The sequence below is a fragment of the Brachyistius frenatus genome, unplaced genomic scaffold (assembly GCF_029030835.1).
Source record: "Brachyistius frenatus isolate BFR_SWC_R1_liver_20210118 unplaced genomic scaffold, ASM2903083v1 Contig_13, whole genome shotgun sequence".
NCBI lineage: Eukaryota > Metazoa > Chordata > Actinopteri > Embiotocidae > Brachyistius > Brachyistius frenatus.
Genome location: NW_027210612.1, coordinates 107,541 through 129,115, shown reverse-complemented (window position 1 = coordinate 129,115; position 21,575 = coordinate 107,541). Strand labels below are relative to the sequence as shown.

The 21,575-nt window shown below is 41.4% G+C and overlaps 1 protein-coding gene across 2 annotated transcripts in view; it reads right to left on the bottom strand.

Moving 5' to 3' along the window:
• Positions 1-7,364: 7,364 nt before the first annotated feature.
• Positions 7,365-21,575, bottom strand: part of LOC138617537 (slit homolog 1 protein-like) — an 88,854-nt gene continuing 74,643 nt past the window's right edge. For both annotated transcript variants that reach the window (XM_069692613.1, XM_069692614.1), the window contains 16 exons: positions 20,442-20,510; positions 20,289-20,360; positions 20,095-20,166; positions 16,200-16,271; positions 14,451-14,614; positions 14,237-14,361; positions 14,037-14,134; positions 13,818-13,957; positions 13,315-13,408; positions 13,051-13,188; positions 12,700-12,928; positions 12,472-12,602; positions 12,184-12,338; positions 10,915-11,203; positions 10,103-10,314; positions 7,365-9,973 (listed from right to left, as the gene is read on the bottom strand). In XM_069692613.1, the coding sequence (XP_069548714.1) occupies positions 9,735-9,973; positions 10,103-10,314; positions 10,915-11,203; positions 12,184-12,338; positions 12,472-12,602; positions 12,700-12,928; positions 13,051-13,188; positions 13,315-13,408; positions 13,818-13,957; positions 14,037-14,134; positions 14,237-14,361; positions 14,451-14,614; positions 16,200-16,271; positions 20,095-20,166; positions 20,289-20,360; positions 20,442-20,510 (2,299 nt within the window). In that variant the 3' untranslated portion in view covers positions 7,365-9,734. The remainder of the gene's footprint in view (positions 9,974-10,102; positions 10,315-10,914; positions 11,204-12,183; positions 12,339-12,471; positions 12,603-12,699; positions 12,929-13,050; positions 13,189-13,314; positions 13,409-13,817; positions 13,958-14,036; positions 14,135-14,236; positions 14,362-14,450; positions 14,615-16,199; positions 16,272-20,094; positions 20,167-20,288; positions 20,361-20,441; positions 20,511-21,575) is intronic.

Genomic DNA, 21,575 nt, shown 5'->3' with positions numbered 1-21,575 from the left:
CTCTGTATGTGTCATGACAAAAGTTTTTATTTTTTTTTATTTTTTTAGAATTTCTTTGAATTTTTTTTTTTTTTTATGTTCTTTGGGGTCAAGTTTCATCACTGTGTACCTCTGCAGTCACTTCTGACCTTTGCACCCACGGTCACCTGCTCCTCGTGGTGGCTACTTTACCTGCTTCTGCATGTGTTCGATCTCATTTAATGTGGAGACACTTTCAGCAACTCTGGAGATGCAGCCGTGAAACCCCCGCACTATATTTATGTCCCTCATCACTGAACATACCAACCCCATTCAAGACTATATGTGCACATTTAGTGCTTGTCAAAAAAAAGTTTTACTGGGAAAAAAAACCATCTGAAGTAACTTTGGGATATTGGCTTGCGTATCACTTTAAGAGCAGTAACTCTTCAGAACATCGTATGTATATTTGATTGGTTAATATGAATGGTGTTTCTTAACCATTAATTGTGCATTAAGAAGGATATTTCCTTCCCCTCATAATTCACAAGCTAGATATGATTTTTTTTTTTTTTTTTTTTTTGTGGTAGTCTAGTCACATTTCTGAGTTGTGAATCCAAGTGTGTTGCAGTTTTATTGTTATTTTTTTTGTTGTTGTCACCGACTGTCAGGCAGATGTTCTCATAATGTGAAGTTTGTTTACTTCCACAGTTGTAATATACATGTGTATTGTCAAAGGAAAAAAAAAATACATTTTAGCACAGTATTATCTTGTTTTACTATGGTCATTTCATTAAGAGGGTAAATCGTCTCTAAATGCAAAACAGTTCCGCCATGTTTTTATTGTTATTTAAGAACTCCACGTTGGCTAATTAATTAGGCAAATCTAAAACAGCCCACCAAATATCTGACTTGAACATGTTTATTCTTTACAGTTGCTATTTAAAGATTTTGATTTTGTATATTAGAAAGAAATACCTGCTTTATTTGTGGTAATCCCAAGACTGATACATCTTTATGTCGAGAACTTTGTAATTTTGCTGGAGTTGATATAAAGATGTTTGAATTTTATGTTTGTTCTTTTGGCTTATTTATATTGCCGTTTTAAAATTGTTACTTAGCATAAAGTAAGCTTAAAATCCATAGTAACCTTTCAGCATGTTGTAATTAAAGTGTGGGGGGGGGGGGGCATTCCTATTGGCTCGTATTAACTGCTGCTATTTCAGCATTGGTTACAACTGCCTACACGGTTAACATCCCAAAAAAACCAGGACGATGGTCTGATTAACAACGAGAATCCAAAAATATTCATAAAATACTTGAGTATTAGCAAAGTTTTGCTGTATTTAGTGTGTGCGTCAGTAATCTGTGCCCCTTATGCATGCGGGGCCCTTTTTCAACTGGTGGGGGGCCGAGGGGGAGGACAGGGAGGGCATGAAGGAGAGCTGCATTTCAAATACAGGTGGGGTTGTTTTTTTTTTTTTTTTCGATTATTTTTTTCTTTTTCTTTTCTTTTCGCCTTTTCCAGAAGGACGTCTACAATAGCTTTAACCAAAGTTGAAATGGAGTTTGGAGAAGGACCCAACAATAGCTCCTTTTCACCCCCCCCCCCCCCCCGCACCGCCTGGCCAATCACCGCGTGGACTGGTACCGTTTGGTTCAATTGTCCTGATTCGAGCGCTGGCCCAACAGTGTGATGAGAACCAAACGGGAAGCACTCTGACCCTTAATACGCAACCGCCCAAATATTTGACACCCTTCCTGAGAACTCGGGAGACGAGGCACCCATGTTGCCGCGGGGCTGTCCCTTCACAGCTAAACGGCCCATTTTTGTGAAATACCTTAATTTCCGCCGATGATGGCATTTCACATGACCGGGACCCGCCTTGAATTGCCATATGGCTCCTGGCTGAGAGTCTTGACCACCACAGGAAGCTCCAACCGTGGGACAGATTGGTAAACAGTTGGCCTCCGTCACCTCGGCCCCAGCAGAAAACAGAGGGTGGATGTGATAATTCGGGAACGCCTGGAGGGAAATTCTTCAAATTTGTCATGAATGTTCACTATGCCTGCGCAATTAACTTGATTTGGTTTTGGTGGTCAAGGTCACTCCGACCCAACGTGGCCAAGGTTCAAGGTCACTGCGAACTCAAGTCCCTCTCATTTGTCACTGACCTATGTCTTTCCCATTTTTGTGAATGCAGTATCTCAGGAACGGCTCAGAGGACCTTCTTCAAATTTTGTAAAAACATTCACTTGGACTCGAGGATGAAGGGAGTAGATTTTGGTGATCGAGGCCATTGTGACCTAATATTAATCTTATCCATCAGTTCCAATCCTGTGAACCCAATATCTTAAAAACGCCTTGAGGGAATTTCTTCACATTTTGCACAAACATTCTCCCAGACTCAAGGATGCACTCATTTGATTTTGGGGGTCAAAGGACAAGGTCACTTTCACTTGGCCTCAACGATGAAGTTAGAACATTTTGGTGATCAAATGTCAGAGGTAATGGTCACTGCGACTTCTAATTTTTCCAATTCTTCTAAATGCAATATCTTAAGGAACAGCTTGAAGGACCTTCTTCAAATATGGCAAAAATATTCACAAAGATATAAGGGTGAAGTGAGTAGACTTTGGTTATCGAAGGTCAGATGTCAAGATCATGGGCATAACCATGTCTTTTTTTGGGGAGACGGGGGGGGGGTCGTGCCCCGCCCAATACTGAGAAAATATCAATCTGCCCCCCAATATAGAGTAGAAAACATGTTGAATATATTCTTCTTTTATGAACACTGTCACAGTTTCTGTCTCTTGTTATTTGCTGTTTTATAAGGGCCCGAGCACCGAATGGTGCGAAAGCACTATTGTTCTTCAAGGAATTCTTCTTCCCTATTATTCTCGTTCCTTAAGATTAATCGCGGCTTTAACATACTCAAAAACTCATTTAACTTGGAACCTGCGTCAGTCGTGGTGTAAATTGACGTATTGTAGTAGTTTCGCGATTGGGCGTGGCCAAATGGCTCACTAGCGCCCCCTAAACTGCACCTAGTTATGCTTTAGTTTGACTTTTTTTTTTCGTAATTTGGACAGCATGCTACAGTATGACTTTTTCATATTTTGCTATAGAATGACTTTCATATTTCAGACAACATGCTATAGTATGACTGTTTTATTATATTTTGGACGACATGCTATAGTATGACTTTTTTTATTATATTTTGGACGACATGCTATAGTATGACTTTTTCATTATATTTTGGACGACATGCTATAGTATGACTTTTTTAATTATATTTTGGACGACATGACTGTTTTATTATATTGTTGGAAAAATTACTGAGGCTTGGTTCAAAATCAAACATATCGGACATTTATTCTTGCAAGAAGGAGCAAATACATGCACCCTCAAAGAGAGGTGTCCAGCATTGCTTCCAGATCTCCTCCTCCGGGCAGCTTTTATACAGTGTGACAAATAGTTGACAGTCACCCCCCATTCCCTTTGTATCTGCTTTCGTATGGTAATACTGAGTTGATTGTAGGTCACAAGATAAGGACACAGGGGAGCCGTCAATTAGATGCAGAAAGTAAAACAAAAAGGAATCACTTGCAAATAAGAGAGAAAACAGAAGAGACTTTCCGGAGCCACAATGCAAACAAGAGGAAGAGACAAATCTTTTTTCCATCATATATTTTGGACGACATGCTATAGTATGACTTTTTTCATTTTTTTTTTTTTTTTTTTTTTTGACTGTTTTATTATATTTTTTTTTTTTTTTTTCGGAGCCACAATGCAAACAAGAGGAAGAGACAAATCTTTTTTCCATCATATATTTTGGACGACATGCTATAGTATGACTTTTTTTTTTTCATATTTCCGACGACATGCTATATAGTATTACCTTTTTTTCATATTTCCGACGACATGCTCTGGTATGACTGTTTTATTATATTTTGGAGGACATGCTATATAGTATGACCTTTTTTTAAATATTTCCGACGACATGCTATAGTATGGCTTTTTTTTTTTTCCACATTTTGGACTACATTAAGGAAGTATGACTTTTGTGCTATTTCTGACGACATGCTATAAGTATGACTTTCGTTCAAATTATGGCAGGCAACACAATGGTGCAGTTGTCAGTGTTGTCATCTCACAGTCTAAAGGTCCAGGGTTTGATTCCCGCCTGGGACTTTCTATGTGGAATTTGCATGTTCCTGCATAAGTAATAACCTAAAAGCAAAATATGGAAGACTAACTTATGCATGTAAAACAAATGTCATGCATGTAGTCGTAAATGTGACAAAGTCACACTACAAGCAAGAACATGCAATCCTCCGCAGACAAAGTCCCAGGCCCCCTATCAAACCGGGGACCTTCTGACTGGGAGGCAACAACACCAACCACTGCACCATTGATCGCTCTTCCATAACATGTTTAAAAGTCAGACAAGCATGCAATAAAGGCAGCAAAATGCTGCAGTTCCAAACCAGCATTGTCATCTCACAATCAGGAAGTTTTGGGTTTGATTGAGGGCCTGGAACGTTGTGTGTGGAGGATTGCATGTTCTTGCTTGAATGTAATGTTTTACATTATGGACTACATGCATAAGTTAGTCATCCATATTATGGACGACAAACTTGACTTTTCGGTTATTAATTTTGCAGGAACATGTAAATTCCACTTAGAAAGTCTCAGGTTGGAATCGAACCCAGGACCTTTGACTGCAAGACAACAACACTGCCAGCTGCACCACTATGCTGGCTTCCATAACTTCAACGAAAGTCATACTTATAGCATGTCGTCAGAAATAGCACAAAAAAGTCATGTCGTTCAAAGTATGACTTTATTCATATTTTGAACGACATGCTATAGTACGACTTTTTTTTTCATATTTTCGACTACATGCTATAGTATGACTTTCGTTCATGTTATGTCTGGCATGTCATCATGCTTGTTAATGTGACAAAAAGTCACACTCCAAGCAAGCACATGCAATCCTCCACACAAAGTTCCAGGCCCCCTATCGAACCCAGATCCTCCTGGTTGTGAGATGACAACGCTGGCTTGGAACTCTACCGTTGTGCTGCCCTTATTGCATCGTTTTTTGACTGATAAATGGTGCACTGGTGCTGCCGAGCCAGAAGGTTCCATTAAGAGCTTACCTGAAAAGGCAAATTACTATACGATGACATTTTTTGGGACATTTCTGAACCACATGCTATACTGAGACATTTTTTTTCATTTTTCATCACTTTTCTTTCACATTTTGAGCGACATTTTTCAACACATGCTGTAGTCAGACAATTTTTTTTTTTTTATCCCTTTTTGGACATGACATTTTTTGGACATTTTGAACCACATGCTATACTGAGACTGTATGACATTTTTATGATATTTTGGAAGACATACTATAAAATGAGATTTTTATGATATTTTGGACGAGATACTATAGTATGACATTTACCTGCTTTTTCGGACGACTATATTATATTTTCATGACATTTTGGATGACATACTATATGCCATTTTTATGATATATTAGGTGACAATATATCATAATGATAATATGTCATACTATATATCGTATGACATTTTTATTAGATTTTTATTGATACATCTTTTCTTTAGTTTTTTAAATATAGGTGGTCTGGGTACAGACACAACCTCTATAGGATGTTGAAGGTTTTGGGTGAGTGACAGCTCTAAAGAAGCTACAGAGGAGCGTGTAAGACTGCAGCTCTGCATCCTGGCCTCATATTATGATATTTTCATGCCATCTTTATCACATTTTTGACGAAATACTCCAGTATGAATTTTTTTTTTTGACATTTTGGATTACATACTATAATGTGACATTTTTTTGGACATTTCTGAACCACATGCAGACATTTTGGACAACATACTGTAGTATGACTTTTTCATGACTTTTTGGACGACATACTAGATTTTGGTGATCAGAGGTCAAGGCCAAAATTATCTCATCCCTCCTGTCCATCTGCTGTGAACGCAATATCTTAAAAATGTCTTGAGGGATTTTCCTCAAATTTTGCACAAACATTCTATTGGATTCAAGGACAAACTCATTCGATTTTGGGCATCAAAAGGTCAAAGTCCCTCTTATTTAGCCTCAACAGTAAAGTTTTTGGTGGTTAAATGCCAAAGGTCACAGTCACTGCGACTTCTATTTTTTCCCATACATGTGAACGCAATATTTCAGAAACAGTTTGAAGGACCTTCTTCAAATACGGCACTAACAATAACTAAGATTTAAGGATGAAGTGAGTAGATTTTGGTGATCCAAGATCTGAGGTCAAGGTAAATATGACCTCATTGCCGCCATACTTGTCTGTCCCATTCTTGTGAATATGATATCTCAGAAATACTTTGAGGAAGTTGCCTGAAGACTAGAAGACCTGAGGGCAAATGTCTCCCTTGTGCCATAAATCACCAAGCGTGACATTATTTTTAAACTTTTGAGCTTTGAAGTTTTGCCATATAACAAAGAAGACTGATTAAAAGACTAAAAGACAAACACTTTTTTTTTTTTTTTAAAAGCACACACATTTAAGTTTAATTATTGAAAAGAGTGGGGGTTTGGTAAACATTTTGTCGGTGGCACTACATACATTCAGCATTATTGAGTTTTTCAGTTCAATCCCACCATCAGTCCTGTAACATAAAAGCAAATAGACAGAACCCAACCAGGGATATTTCTTAAGTTTTTGCACCATTTCAATACAACAGAGACATTGTGTTGTTCACAATAACAATTATGTATATAGCTCATAGGATGGAACATCTGTGTTTCTGGTCCTGTGACCAGATAACTGAATTACATCTTAATATAGCACAAGCACCACTAAGATGTCTATCAGGAAGTTGAATGCACCAGTCCAGTAGAGATCAGTGCAGAGGAAGGACAGGAGACATGAAAAGAAAAGTCACATTTGACTAAATATGCACCTTTATGAGGCACACAGCCTAAGTATTACAGTGACTGTTCATCAGTATCCTTTATGAGATCTTCTTTAATGTTATTGTACACCACTGGGATCACATCAACAGCATGTAAAACAAAGTTAACATGGGTAGCAATATGAATAGGAGCTCTGTGATGTGACATTGTACCGAGCTGAGATCTGGGTCTGCAGCCTTTCACACTATAAAGAGACTTTTAACATTTAGATCAGCAAAATGGATAAACACAATCCCAATCTGTAGGGAGAACAATGCCTTACGCCATCCTGATGGACTGTCACTTATTCAACAGGATGTGATTTCTATATCTTACATTGGAAACTAAATAACAGCTAAAAGTTACCACTTCATGAATAAGCATAGGTCATATTTATCTATACACATTTATACATTCAGGTATGACTGTTCACGGTAATTGGCACCATTTCTTCTTTTTTTTTTTGTATGGAGAGCCAGTCAGAGCTGACAGACACTGAAAATGTCCAGACCTTACTTGTTTCTTATCTGTCAGTAGTAGGCATGTAATGCCTCACACAGTTGCCTATTCAAAGAGATATAGGATGATATATCTTAACATGATCATTGTCCACAGAGGCAACTTCATCCTGTTTCTTCTGGCTTGACAGCAGCTTATGATCAGTTGAGCTTGACTACTTTCACACTGTTGAACTTAAAAAAAAAAATAATTTAAAAAAAATTCGGTCTGTGGCGAACATCTTTTAAATTCAAATGACAGAAATGCGACCCAGCACTTCATAAAAACGAACATGAAAACAATCAGAAACCTTTGAGTGTGGTATGTTAATTACAAGGTGAATTTGAGGGGGACTGAACTCTTCAGCCCCTGCAGCAAATGAGGAATGTCTGAGACTGACAGGATAAAAAAAAACAAAATAAAACAACAACAAAAAAAACCAACACTGTCGTAACTCGCCATTACGTGATGTTACAAATACCTTACAGATTTTTATGCTATTTTGTTAATTATTTTACCTTTTTTAAATATTTTTTGACATTTTTGAAAGTATTTGAATGCCAGTAACATTTATGCTTTTCACTTTCTACAGGAAAACGCCTTTAGATAAAATAAATAAAACCAAGCACTGACTCTCATGAATTAGATGTAATATTCACATGGAAGACAACATATACAATATTAAACATATTTCTAGGCCAATACTGCCTCTGCCACTATACAACAAGGCCAACCAGCTGCTGCATTTTTGGCCAATTAACGTAATTAATTACCTTGTTGGAGCAAGAGAGCTCAACAAATAAAAACACCTAGGGAACCAAATGAATGACTTTCCACCAGTCCCAAAGCTTCCAGAAACAGACTTACTCTTTAACATAGAAAAATACTATACCAAAATGAAATACAAATATATATATATATTAGAATCTGTTAGGCATTTCTATATAAAGGGTTGTAGGGGAGGGTTGGGGCAGCTAAAGGAGTTAGGTTACATCATGAGACAAAATATAACAAAATATAACAAAACAAATCAATATGAGAAATTAGACAGAACAAAACAAAACTCAGAAGATGATTCTGCAACCTTTTGTTTTGTAATAAGATTTATAATGATATTAAGAAGCTCTACATATTTGTTGGCAAACTTCTCCACACATGCAACAGTTTGCACAAGTTTAATACTGCAGGCATCAAAAGGAGCAGGGTTTATTGACCTCCTGCTCAAAGGGTGGTGGGATTATGCGAATTATCCTAACCCTGAAGCAATACGTGCTGGGGGCTGATAACCGCTGGGCACTGCCAGCGCCGGATTGGTTTGCTGGACAAAGAGAATAGAACAGTTGCATCACACAAGCCCTCTCAACGTTGTGTCAAGACTGTGTGTACATGTGTGTATGCCATGCGTGTGTGATCGTGTACTTCAGAGACGTGTGTGACTGTTGTTTTCAGTGCTGCTAGTCAGTGCAGTCTCTATTTTCATGGAGTTTCTATGTTAACGGTACCTCACAGCAAACAACTGTGACACCAGACCACCTAAACCTCGAAGCCACAACATCTGCACTGGATTATGTGCCGCTCTAATCCTACATTTTCCCTCTTTCTGTTCACTTCTATATGTGCATGTGTGGATGGATGACTGTATCCTGGCAGAGAAAGTGCTACACCAAACCAACAACAACTTCAACCCAAACCATATCCAGTGCAGTCCAGGTAACCCAGCCAAGCTCAACTCAAGATAGCTTTGCCAAGTCAAACGGTCCAGCTCTCTTCTTATCCCTGTTTTCTTCCTTTTTTTTGTCTTTCTCCTCTTTTTCGTCTTCTTCTTTCTCTGCTGTTCTGAACCAGGCTGAACCCCACTGTCCTCACTGCCTCCGCGAATTGAAGATGGTAGATGGTGGCGTGGCTGTCAGAGGCCTCACAGATGGATGGGGAATTCTCACTGGGTAATTTGGATTGGAGGGATGCCTCACATTTGAAATCTCTGGACCCCTTGGAACAATGTTGCAGGTACAATGGTTTTGTTGCTGTTGTTGTCACTTCCACATTGTTGCTCATGATGTTGGTTTCTCTGTGTTACTGTAGGTCACACACCCTTGGAAGGGGAGGAAATGTCCTATTTTACAAACATTGTTGTCCATAATATATAGATAGAGGTTTTATATATATTCTTTATAATCTCTCTCTTTCTTTCTTTCCCTCCCTCGCTTTCCTCCAGTCCTCTCTCTCTCTCTCTCTCTCTTCCTTATTTCTTTCCTTCCTTCCTTCCTTTCTTTCCATATGCTGCTCTGCGGCAGCGGCAGGAAATATGTGTGAATGGTGCTACATGCAGCCCATGCAGCCGCACTTGATGGTCTTTTCCACTTCCTCGCTGAAGGAGGTTCCGTCGCTGCATTCAAAGGTGTATTTCCGGCGTTTCATTCTCTGGCTGGCGCAGCAGGCCCCTGTGTCGCAGGCTCCAGTGCAATCCACCCAAGAGACCATGCGTGTTGTCTGGCAGATGGTGTATCCTCGCTGTACCTGATAGAAGTCTCGCACAGGTTCCCCTCGGCATTCTGACTCTAAAAGACAGGGAGAACACCCAAAAGCATTATTTTTGATAACTTAATGATATCCCAATTTTTAATTTTTTTTTTTTTTTTTTTAAAAGTATTTTCCCTTGGGATTACAGATTGATAGAGCAAACCAACCAGCGTCACAAAGTTCCCCGGTGTAGCCACTTTCACAGTGACAGTATGCATCTCCTGTGTCTGAGATCTGGCAGCGACCGTGTTTACAGGACAGGCGGCGGCAGGGGTTAAACAGCTCCCCCTGTTGGTTACATAGGGCACCGCGGTAACCCTCTGTACACTCACAGCGATATGACTGAGTGTCCAGTGGGATGCACTTTCCATGGACGCACCTACAAAAGACACAATATTTTTGCATTAAATGTCAAGCTCAAAAAATACATCAAATTGATTTATCATGAGCGGTATCGTTGATATGCAGCATTGATCCCCGATGGTCAGTGGTGAAAAGTAACAGTGCATTCAATCAAGTACTGTAGCCTACTAGAATATCATTATGTAGAAGTTGTACTTTACCTGCTTATTTCGATTTTATGCTACGTTATACCAATACTGATAATACTAAAATACTGTACTTTTTATGTCGCTACTTTGTCTGGCAGTTATGTAATCGTAACTAGTTATTTTTTCAGATCAATACTTTTAAAATAGAAATACATAAAGTTGCCCAATCTTTTGTCTGTGACCTTTACAAAAAAAAACCAGTGTGTTGTTGAGGTCTATGAGCCACCAGAGAAACATTTCCTTAAGGGAGATAATACAAAAGAATTTGTGTACTAGAACTTATTTTCTTTCCTTCCCTGTTAAATATCTTGTGACCCTTCAGCAATTGTCTGAATCTTAGGTTAGGAACCTCTGAACCAAGGTACCTAAGTGTATATAAAGTGGTTAAAACTGAAGCCACCTCTAGCCCATCCCATTTGTTAACATACTTGCTGCCCTGGCAGGGGTTGCTAGCAGGCTGGTCACAGTGCGCTCCGCTCCAGCCTGGCTGGCAGTGGCACACTGGTCCCTGGACCCCATCAGGTTGGCAGATGCCATGTACACAGTAGATCTTCTTGCAGGGCTCGCAGCCCGGTACCACGCCCGGCTTCATCTGGGTCTTCGTAAAGTCCTGGAGCTCGTTGTTGATGTACAGGTTCTGGATGCAGCCGTGGAAACTGGAGCCGTTCTGGATCTGCCAGAGACGGAAAGCACTCGAGTGTATGTCCACTGGCATGCCTGGAAGAGGAGAGAAGAAAGAGATTTATACGTGTGAAGGCGAGCACACTGGGTCACAGACAGACAGCTAACAAAGGGCTGGTATGAGTGTAATGGAGAAAGGCAGTTTCAAACACGAGTGTCTCAACAGTGCATGTACAGTTGGTCAAATTGACACATGCAACTGTTTTTAAAACTGAATTTTGCATGACTTTTTCATATTTGCACCAAAGGACATATCATCCTTGAAACAGAGGACAGCAAAAGGTAAAGAGGAATGGAAAAATGTCTCCTTTAGTCTTCTATGAATGAAGAACATTACAGCACAACACGACCACACCACAGCAGTGAAACAAACTGGACACAATCTAAGCCACTCCTGAACAAACTGTCACAACAACCCAGAAACTGGTGCTACATTACAAAAAATTTAAATCCTTTAAAAAAAAAAAAAAAAAAAAGAAGGTTTTATGAGATACATTTTCACATTTTGAGTTTCAGATTCTGTGAATGTCAAGAGTGGCTAAATTACACGTCACCAACAGTTGCATCTGAAGCAAATACAAAACAAAGACTGTGTTTGGTAGTTTTTATGGTATTGTCACTAGAGGGCGTGGTTTACACACTGTAAAAAGTGCTGGCATGACATGACTATAAAGTAATGTATTGCATGTTCACTATTATGATCTGGTATTTTTAAGTGTTATGTTTTATTCTTGACAAATATGTGCATACGACCTTTTTTTTTTGTGTGTGCATGTTTTTATGTTGTGTGTTAATGTATGGCCCCTAGCAAACACAGTCATGACTGAAGGTGGGGATGGTGTGGGTGGACGATAGGGTTTGAGTGGAGGTAGGATGGGGTTGAAGGGTTGCATGGTTGAGGGGAGGGAGTGGTTGCGGTGGTGACAAAGCGAGGGGGGAAGGGTGGTGATTGACAGTAGTGTAGTAGTTAAGAGTGCCTGCAGAGGAGGGAGGTGTGTTCTGGAGAGGGCCCCTACCCCCCACGTATAGTGGAGCCTCCCCGTTGAGGGGCCGCACCGCCCCAAAGCTGTCCATTGTGGTAGGGAGACCCCCGTCAATGGATAGGTTCACCATCTGGTCAAAGGTCACCAGCTCCACTGTGTGGAACTGACCATCGTTGATAGTCTCAGTACTGGCAAAGGACAACACAAATTGGACAAAATATACACTCACTAGAGATAATAATAATAAAAAAAATTAAAAAATGTTGCATTTTCATTAGGAATCAGCCAACAGTGAGAGTAAACATGCACATGGCACCTTACCTGTAAATGGCATGTCCTGGCTGGCTGCCAGGGTCATAGCTGACCTTGACGTGACCCTGATAGAGCTCCACTGCAATATGATCATTGTCTCCATTGTACAGCAGGATACCATTGTCCTCAGCTGTTGACACCTACAAGCAGATCATTTTTGCATTGGGTGTTTGAATTCTTTAGGTTTCAGGGGGGAAGTGTCAACAACACAGAAATCAGAGCTGACTCTTTGAATACCTGCAGGGTGATGTTAGCTTGAGGCCAGTTCTTGAGGTCAGAGAGTAATAGGTAGGAGTCTCTGTCGATGAAGTTGACGCTGACCAGCTTCTCACAGCGCGGGCCCCCAAACTCCGGAGGACACTGGCAAAGGGCGCGCCCACCTCGCTCCACACACGGGGCGTTGTTCTGGCAGTCTGCCAGCTCACACAGCGACAGCAGAGATGGGGGAACTTCACACAACTGACCACTGCAGAAAGAAAGACAGCGAGGGATTTGTTTTGGGAGGATGATGCAAGTAAAGCAGACAAAAGTAAGTAAAAATGCTATGGTATGGCTTTTGCACTTTTGATACTATATTTGTCTTCTAACCTGTATCCTTCAGGGCAGATGCAGGAATATCCATTTAGCTCATCCACACACTGAGCTCCATTCTGACAGCGATGCTCCTTGCAGTCATTATAGTCTACGCTGCAGTCATCACCAACATAACCAGGAGAGCAAACGCACCTGCAATAAACAAACACAAGGCTGAAATTCATCTTAACACACACACACAACTCATTTTTTTTATTTCTTTTTATTTTATAGTAAGTTACGTTTTTGCTGGTTATGCTTCTGGCAGTAAACACTTACTTGGGTCCAGAGGAGGTGATGAGGCAGGTAGACTGATGTTGGCAGGGGCTCCGTCCAGGGGCGCACACATCCTCCATTTCTTCGCACATCTCCCCTAAACAGAAACACAATATTAACAGGCATTAGAGCAAAAATGTGTCAAAAATAGAAACACTACAAAGTCACACATCATTTATTACTACAGGATGAAGACTTTCATTTCTCAATCCAGGTTAAATAATTATCAGTCAGACATGAAACACGTAATGAAGTAGATTGCAGCGCACATATTAAGAGAAAGCTTGAAGGAAATTATTTCTATACTTCAAGTGGGCAAAGCAAACACAACAATTAGTACAGAACAGAAAATAATGTAATATTAATTTCCAAATTTTCTGACTTAAAAAAAAAAAGTTCATTTCTTTGCTCATATCAAGTAATTTATTATTTTAAGGGACATTTTTTTGTTTGTCATACCAGAAAAATTGCAGTGCACTTGCTTATATGCTACAGTATCCACTGACCTGTGTAGTAGGGGGGACAAAAACAAGTGTAGTTGTTGACTCCATTGATGCAGGTGGCACCGTTCTCGCAGTCGTTGTCTTCACAGTCATCAATGTTGGTTTGGCAAGTCGGGCCCTCAAAGCCCAGTGGACATGTGCAACTGTGAAAACATACGCACTCATCATGGCAAGTTCCTTATTTGGTAAGGAAGATTTCACTCCTATGCACTGATTTCAAACCTGTATTCTCCCTCCTCATCCTTGTTCACTTGGCAGGTTCCTCCGTTAGCACAGGGGTTACTCACACAAGCATTCAGACCTGTCTCACAGTTCTTGCCCTGAGACGGAGAACAGAAATGATATTCATTGTTTGGCTTGCAACACACTGAGGTACACTTAAGTGGATATTCACAAGTCGGTGGCGGCATTGTGTCACTGACCTTGAATCCTGGAGGACAGCTGCACCTGTAGATCTCCACCAGGTCACTGGCACAGATGCCTTGGTTCAGACAGGGACTGGACAGACATGGGTTACACTTGGTCAGCACTGCAGTGTCCACATCACCTGGGGAAAAGCAAGAGCGATACAAATGACTTGTATGTAGATTCTAGTGCTGCTTACATTTTTGTTCAGTGTCCCACACAATAACTCACCTGCACATTCAAATTTCTTTGCAGGTGTGGTGAGGAGCAGTTTGCCCTCCATGCCCAGCGGGCCGGCACAGCGGGCGATGCCGGGCTCTTTGTATCCGGTCTTCACCCAGTCAGACAGCCAGCGCAGGCGACAGTCACAGTACAAGGGGTTGGCACCGATTGCCCTGATAATGCAAAGAAAAATGAACCAGTCAGTGGTTTGATAATGTAGAATGGTTGTTATACTTTTCAACCTGTTTTTCTCAAGCAGGAACCACAACCTCAATTAAGTGATAACAGTGTTTATTGATTATGATATTGTAAGTGATGGGTAGATAAGGGGCAATTGAGTAAGACACTGCAGTTTGGGGAAGGCTTCATTGTGGATCTACTGCGGCTCTTGGGCCTCGCAGATCCCCTTGGTACCAATGAGGGTGACAGATGGAGAAAGAGGGACAACAGGTAGGGCACAAAAGATGAGAACGGACAGGTGTGCAGGATAGGTAGGTTTTCATGGGCATATGTCCAGAAAGGGAGTGTTTGAGGCGATGTCATGCTCCTGAAAGTCAGATAAAATGATCTTCAGTAGTTGAAGTCTGGCTCCATCCCGGCAGTACACTCTATCACCAGCAGGTGTCTCTACATACTTAGACAAAACAAACTATGCCAAACTCAACTTAGTGCACTATACAAATAAATCACTGAAACACCAAGAATAAAACTGCTTTAAAGTTTAACGCTCAATGCCACTTTATGCCATACATCATCTGGAGGAAGGGCTTCTCAATTATAAGCCAAGGTGCGAACAGAAGGCACTCTTAACCACTTCTGTCACGGTGGTCGTGAATCAATGCAGCTCTGTCCTCCCGCTGGATGCACAAACAGTCCTGAATCGATGCCGTTCCATTACGGTGGAACACAGGCTCATCTTTCAGGCCGGGCCAATAGCTGACACCTGACATCTGCTAACATGAAAGCCACTTGACTGTGACTGTGGATCAATGGGTCGCCTCCATCCCTCCCTTCACCCCGTTTACATGCAGCTTTGACTCCTGTTCGGCTCTCCACAAAATGTCTTTGCTTAGCTCTCTCTATCCTCCCTGCTTCCTCCCCAGTTCTGACACTGATAGGTCTATTGACCAGTGATTGTCAAGGGATGATGTAAATATTGAGGGTGGATGGCAGAGGGCACACTGCAAAGACCTTTTTGACTAGCTTTACACATGTCCACAAGTCCGAGCACAACCACACAACGGCTACACAGCACACACCCGACACACACAACATTACAGACATAAATAAACAAACAGTAAAGCCCACAGACCGTGGAGAATCTGTGTGTGTGTGTGTGTGTGTGTGTGTGTGTGTGTGTGTGTGTGTGTGTGTGTGTGTGTGTGTGTGTGTGTGTGTGTGTGTGTGTGTGTGTGTGTATGCATTAGTGAATGTGTGCGTTTCAGAGATGTCACAGGGGGATGAGACAGTGCAGGGGTCTGTGTGTTGCTTTAACCGCAGGCTGATTAAAGGAGTGCCCGGCTCTTGCGGAGCCAACCGAAGAGAACAACAGACAGGCCACTGTGAGCTGCACTCTCCGGCTGCCTGACCAGACGCCCCCTGTACCTGACAGTTTGTTTGTTTGTGTGTGTGTGTGTGTGTGTGTGTGTGTGCGTGCGTGCGTGCACATGTGAGTACACTTCATAAACTCAGTCGTAGGTACTGATGGTATCACACACGCTGCCACAGAGGCATGCAGCTGCGTGGCACTATACTTACAAATGGGAAAGTGACGCCACGTCATGGAAGATGCCATCAGGAAGCTCTGAAATTTCGTTGCCATGGAGAGACCTACGGAATGATGAAGAAGGGAGAAGACAAAATGAGAAAAATTATAAGAACATATTTTATCACGGCGCACGTTTTTACAAATTTTAGATCATGATGGACCATGAATTGAATGGTCAATTGAAAGAAAATTAACTGGTAAATATTGATTGATTGATCAGTTGAGTCACAAAAAACAAAACAAAAGGATATAAATAATTTCCTATTGGGAAACTGTGATCTACATTTTTTAACCAAATATACAAAACAATACATCAAGAAAATAATTGTCTCTACATTTAGTTGTCACAATCAGAAAAATCAGGAAAATGTAGAGGAATATTTCACTTTTGTGTTGTCATTGTAAATGAGTGGTGGGTGCTTTGTATTTCTGGTAGAGCCTTGTGCAGCTGGCAAAGATATAACAGGCTCTGTAAGCCTGGAAAAAACTGGTGTCAAGTTTCTATGTGCGTCTGGCTTGCAGGGCCAACAAGGGTACAGAGCAAAGGGGGTAACACTGTTGCACCACATGCAGGACAGTGAAAAACACGGGTGTAAGCGTGTGTTTGCAGATTAACAGGGATATTTATGTGCTTGCATATTTGGGCACGTGCATTTACCGTATAATAGTTGTGCGCATGGACACTCGTTTGTATCGCCTGTTACTTTGCTCTCTGACCACTTCCTAGGGTGACAAGCCTTACATGGCTCAATGGCTTGATGATTGATGGCTGCCGTAATCCGCCAGGTCATTACCACCTCAAACCCTCAGTTGACCGCAAGCTAATCACAGCTCAGTCCACAGTAACAATGCATGACACATCTGCTCTGTATGCCTGGATGAAGAGAACTGATGTATAAACAGACTTTGAAAACATAACTTCCTTCTTTGTTTGATGTATCAATTACCGCTAAGCTGTGGACGAGTCAGAGGAAAGAACAAAGACAGCGAAGCTGGTCAGCGTTGAGTCCAAAAAGGGAAATATGCAATGTAACCCATCTGAGACAACACATTAATTGGCCTGTGTGCTGTGAATGCTTATTAGTGAGGAGCGAGTAGGTGGTTTGTGGTAGTCGGAGGACACTGAGAGTGTGAAGCCAGCAGCAGTGTGCCAGCCAGGCAGGGAAAAGGAGCCATGGAGTCTCCAGGAAGAAATCTGATCTGTTTTCCTAAGAACATTCTCTACTTTCCTTTTCTACGCCTGTATATCATTATGTCAGTCCATATTATCGATGCCAACTTATCTGCTTGGCTCAGTTCTCAGAATGAAATTGATTGACAAAATAATGCCTCATGACTATGTATGGTGTGCACAGGCTGCACTGAACTGGTTCAAACTTTTCACACAGACTTGTTCACCTGCATGCAGACAGTTATTGATGTCTTGTGATTATGCGAGTGCTTTGAGCTGCATGTCTTTGCTTTAGCTCTTTACTCGTGGCACCGCTGATTTCGTTTTGCCGCAGGCTTTAATTTCTTTTCTGTTCTTTTTCTTTATCGCGCTCTTTCATATCACATTCTTTTCTCACAGGTTGCCAGTCAAACCCTTGCGGGGCCACGCCCTGGCGCTGTCTCAGCTCACTCACCCCACACCTAATACCCAGCAGGCCAATTAGCAGCTTATTAATCTGCAGCTCAAACCGCAGCCATTTTACACACACACACACACACACACACACACACACACACACACACACACACACACACACACACACACACACACACACACACACACACACACACACACACACACACACACACACACTTTCACCACCACACCACTTACAATCACACCACAGCCTTGCCAGGCTCAAACCCCTGGTCTGTTTGAAGAACTGAGCGTTAATGATTCTTCTCCTCTTTACTGCTGTGTAAAGCCAAAGGTGCAGCTTTATAAAGGCTTTGGCACCTCGGTGTGTGTGTGAGCACACACGAGTGTGTCCCGCTTGTAGCCGTCTTTGGCATCACATTGCAGTTTGAGATGAAGCTTCCAACTTTGAACTTTGAACCCTTTGTTGAGTTTTAAAGTCGAAACTATTAAATGGAGCTCATTGTCGCTTCAGATTTGTTGCAGCCCCAGAGCCTTGCTTAGTCAAGAAAAAAAATACCATGGCACCAACAGACATTTAATGGGAGGCTTATGATTGATCACACCAGCAGTAAAGACATCAAAGTTTTCTGCTTCACTTGGACTCCCGTCTGACTGAGACAATAAGGTAGTCCAGACAGTCTGTGCGTATATACTTCTAAGCATGTGTGTGTGTGTGTGTGTGTGTGTGTGTGTGTGTGTGTGTGTGTGTGTGTGTGTGTGTGTGTGTGTGTGTGTGTGTGTGTGTGTGTGTGTGTGGGGGTGGGTGGCATTGGGGAGGGCCTCACATTGCGTCTAGCGCACTTGCACAGGGAAGGTGGCGTGAGTGAGTAAGAGCAGAAATAACGGACGCAGCTTCATTAGAGATCAAAGCGGCATGTCTGGGCGAGCAAGGCGGCATCGGCTAATGATGGCCGAGCTTCACTCTCATTCCACGCTAAAAGGGCTCTTATGCTTTGTATTTTGTAATGATCGGGGGCTTTAGTCGAATCCCGCCGTAAAAAGAGGCTTTGTTGAAGCTTTGTTGTCAGTAATAAAAAGTGTGCCTGCTATGAGCACACATGGAAGTCTGATAAGTCGACTCCCACACACATACAAATGGGCACCGAGCCAGTAGATGACAAACATGCGTACAGGCATCAACACACACACACACACACGCACGCACACACACACACACACACACACACACACACACACACACACACACACACACACACACACACACACACACACACACACACACACACACACACACACACACACACACACACACACACACACGTAGCCATAGACACACAGTACATAATAAGGATTGCTGCCGGGCCTGGTCTCAGTTTCTCCCTTGCAGAACTAAACTGTACATTTGAGTTACAGTGCAAGGTATCCAGCTGCTGTATCTTAGGATGCAGTTCCAAAGACTGGTTTGATTTCGTCATCTATCTGTCGAACACGTTTACATTCTACATCTCAGTTATTTAGCAGGCCAAATCATCCACAGGGACCCCATGGTCACTGAGAGTGCACAATCAAAGACTTCATAACTTCATAAAAGCCCAGAGGCAGAGTCAAAACCATTACGGTTAGCGGGGCAAACGTTCTCCGTTAATCAGTGTCAGAGTGATTTTGTACAGTGGGTTGTGGAGGCGGGTGTCTGGCCTGGATGGCGAGGCAGTGATGAGCTCGGGGCGCACAGAGGTGAACGAGCAGAATGGGCAGATGTCTGAAGGGGAGGTGTGGTGAGGAGTCAGAACTAGAACTACACTGCTGCCCACGGCTTTGAAAAAAAAAAAGAAGAGAAAATGGGTCGGAGTTTGTCAGAGTTTGTGTGTCTGTGTGTGTGAATTCATAAGCTGTCATCACTGTTTAGACTGTGTTTCGGTCCTCTGGAGTCAATCAAACATTCTCAGCATCTGCCACACCATCTCTGTAGTCAGCGCAAGCAGCAAAAATATCCTCCTTAATAACTCATTTAGCCTTGAAAGTGACTCCCATCTTGTTTTAGAACTGCACTTTCAAAATAACTTCAATTGCTTCCAATGAAGCTGCTGTTTTGAGCATTATCTCGAAATTATGTGACACCAAAGAAGCATGTCAAACATTTGATTTGCATGAGAAAAAAAGTGAAAAACTCTCGTACAAAATACATTATGTTTTAAAAATAGGATTTTAAGACTAAACCCTGGACCAACATAGTAAGATGAACGCACTTGTATAAACAGGATATGCATGCATTTAAATTATAAAACTGTACTCACAGCAGTCGAAGAGAGTGCAATCCACTGAAAGCCATTTTGGGGATACAACGCAGCGAGTTGTAGCTCAGGATTCTGCAATGTTAAAAACAATTACATATGTATGCATACAAAATTCAACTGTCTCCATCCGACTGTCAGCAACAGAATGAAATATTAGCTCTTCGGTCTGACAGCTGAGGCGGGTCAGGACTTACAGAGTGGTAAGTTGGCTCATGTTGGCAAAGGATGAGTTGGTCAGAGAGTTGATCTTGTTGTTGCTCAGGTCTCTGAAAAGAAAATTAAAAAGGCATGCGGTCACCATGTTGATCTGCACAGTGCAATAGAGGAATAAACAGACAAACACTTACACCAGCTGCAGGTATTTGAAGGCAGACAGTTCCTTTGGCACAACACTGAACTGGTTTCCATCCAGATACCTGAACAAAGTAGACACAAAATGATCTATTAAAAAAGATGCTAAATTGATCATGAAATATAATATAGTGCCTTCACAATAATATCTATCTATCTATATATATATATATATACAGTGTAACACTCTGCAGTTGACATTTCAGTTTAGATTCTATAACCTGAAATCTAAACTTGCTCCTGAGGAGGATTGTGATATGATAAAAATCTTAGGAGCAGCTCCAGTAGGGGACCTCGTGATGGAAGTCTTGCCAACATTGTAATGTATTTAATATCTAAAACTAAATCCAATAACTTGCACTCCTGTGGTTTACTTTGGAAACTAGTTAATATGATTTTCTCAGAAAACTAAATGTCATGGAGTTCAGTATCAGTATATTTAACTGCAGTTGTTGGAAAGCCAACATGTAAGAAGGTTAATGCAAACTAAGGAGGATATATATTTTTATTATATATATATCTGTGATTTCTAGATTTTACTTACTTCAGGTGCAGCAGGAAGTATGAAATCATTTGCTCAAACATTTTTGTTATTTAGCAGTTTCTTGCGCATATGAAAATAATTCAGTTTAACAAGTTATTTAACAAGTTATTTAATGAGGGGTTTATGAATTGAATTATAGTTCCCTATTTTATAATCATTATGTTTTAACAGTTTCAAGTTGTTTTAATTCTACATTTGTCAATTTTATTCTGGTGTTTGTCCCCTGATTTATTTTACTGTGAGGATGGATTAGGTGAAGATCTGCTGGCGGTTATTGCAGGACAGCCCACTTTTTTTTTTTTTTTTTATACTTAAACACTTTTTCTAATGCTGTTTGCAGCCGATTTAACCTCGTGACACAAAGCAGAATGTTTTGGAAGTCACTTTTTGTTTAGGCTCGCGGTGGCGGAGTCTGTCTACATTAACGACGCTTGGCGTGGGGATGATGTGGTCGTTTGCGGACACTGCTCACCGCTGGCGGAGTTTATATTCGTAAAATGCCGGCCGTTCTACCTGCCGAGGGAGTGTGCTCGTCCTCGTCCTCCCTCCCCTCCCCAACAACAACAAGTACAGGAACGTCTCATTC